The sequence below is a fragment of the Trachymyrmex septentrionalis genome, unplaced genomic scaffold, assembly GCF_001594115.1.
Source record: "Trachymyrmex septentrionalis isolate Tsep2-gDNA-1 unplaced genomic scaffold, Tsep1.0 scaffold129, whole genome shotgun sequence".
Lineage (NCBI taxonomy): Eukaryota > Metazoa > Arthropoda > Insecta > Hymenoptera > Formicidae > Trachymyrmex > Trachymyrmex septentrionalis.
Genome location: NW_017304428.1, coordinates 127,906 through 130,025, shown reverse-complemented (window position 1 = coordinate 130,025; position 2,120 = coordinate 127,906). Strand labels below are relative to the sequence as shown.

General features: G+C 34.9%; 1 protein-coding gene across 2 annotated transcripts in view; it reads right to left on the bottom strand.

Annotated features, from left to right (window-relative positions):
* The window catches only part of LOC108756607 (phosphoribosylformylglycinamidine synthase), a 70,496-nt gene that overhangs the window by 16,832 nt on the left and 51,544 nt on the right, over positions 1-2,120 (bottom strand). For both annotated transcript variants that reach the window (XM_018500541.1, XM_018500540.1), the window contains one exon: positions 382-1,097. In XM_018500541.1, the coding sequence (XP_018356043.1) occupies positions 382-1,097 (716 nt within the window). The remainder of the gene's footprint in view (positions 1-381; positions 1,098-2,120) is intronic.

The window sequence follows — 2,120 nt, the reverse complement described above, 5'->3', positions numbered from 1 at the left end:
TATAGAAAAATCCATCTACAACGACACAACGTACGCACGCACGCACACATACACGCACACCCGCACGCATGCACGCATGCACGCATGCACGAGCTAACGCAACTACCGTGAAATTCCTGTCTGACCAAATATCGCGTAATTTCTTACATTTTTGTAATCGAACATTATTTTTGCACAACTACAATAAATATATATTTATTTCATTTGTAATCGGCACCGCCCTTTTTCATTGCATCTCATCTCCCTGCACGAATCTCTTTTGCGTTTTAACCAAAGACAAGCTATTTCCGCGCAAAAGTCAGGTTACACATTTGCATTTCTTTCTCTAATAGTAAATATAATAAAATAATAAAAGATATAATAATATAAAACAAAACGTACCGTTTACTAGCAACCGAAGGAAGCCTTAAAACTCTATCCAACGCGCTAAGTACAGTTAATCCATTAGGCAGTTTCATTGGCAATTTCTGCACCGATATATCATGTAATTTGAAAACTTTGCGTGGCATTTTTCCAAGAATTACCTCTAGCTCTAGATTCACTGGATGCTTACTGCTATCTAGGTTCTTATCCTCGTAATTAAGATATTTTGAAACATCGCAATCTTCTTCCTCAGAAACAATAATTTTTCCATTTCCAGTAACAATGCCAACAAAATTGATTGGACATTTTTCACGTGCAGCAATTTTCTTCAATAAATTGCAGTCTTCTGATTTGCATAAAATTGCATCACTCTCCTGATATTCTGCACCCCAAAGTTCTAACGTGCTTACACTAGGATCCCCAAGATCAAAATTCTTTGTAAAGATCACAGCACCGGCAGGCTCCACTAATTCTTTTAAGACATTTCCGTTACCACCAGCACCTTGATCATGGATACTAAGGATTGGATTGCTATCACCCATCTCTGCACACGCACGCACAATGCGATTCAATTTTTGCTCCATCTCGGGATCGCCCCGTTGCACAGCACCAAAATCTAATTCCATACTATTATCACCCTGCACTTCCATGGAACTTGCTGAACCTCCACCTACACCAATTCTATAAACGGGTCCACCGATTTTAGCAACTTCCATACCTCGTTTTGCTGGAATCTGAAGCAAATCATATAATAACATTATATTAACAGTAATTTAGAATTTGGCAGATGAATAAGTATATAGTTCGGAGATGTAATTCACGAATTAAAACGTATTTATTTCCCAAGAAATTTTTCTTTGATTGAAAAGAATAAGAACTCACTTTCTTTCAATCCCGCATTTGAGATAAAATAGGATATGAAGCTCTCAAATCCATTTTGGACTGAAAGAATAGTAATTACGTCGTTTCAATTCTATATTATGGATTTAAAAAATAAATTGCGCTGCTTATTTTTTTGCATGAAATAACAAATATAAATAAAATAAAAAAGTCAACGGGCTGTAATAATGGTGCTATTATTTCATAAGTTATGTTTTAATAACTGTAACATTCTTTCAATAAAAGACGTTTCGGCTAATCTTTTAACCATCCTCAGTATCGAATTAAGAATGAAACGTGACATAATTTGTCATAAGCGCAAATAAAATAAGTGAGGTAATCCATCAGTTGATTGATAATTTACACCAGTGAAATCAATCAATCGATTGGAATATTATTCAGCTATCTAACTAGTATAAAGCTGCGTTCGGAAACATCACTCGTTGGTGTGTTTCGGTACTAATAATTAGTGGCACACCAGTGAGTATTTCCGAACGCAGTCCTTCTTAGGTTGCATGGGAGAGTGGTGAATCGCCTCATTTATTTTATTTGCGCATATGACAAATTGTATCACGTTTTATTCTTAATTCGATACTGATGATGGCTAAAAAATTAGCGGAAACGTCTACTATTGAAAGAATATTATAGCTATTAAAACAAATTTATGAACAATAAGTGATAATCATAGGCTCAGGAGAGTAAATCTAATGATATGCGAGGTCTGTTCAAAAAGTATCGCGAATTTTGTGTTTTTTCAAAAATTATTTATTTATTCATGAATATCTATTTTGTCCCCTTCAAAGTAATCCCCATCAGATATTATACACTTGTGCCAACGTTTTTTCCAATCCTCGAAGCACTTCAAAAAATTATTTTTT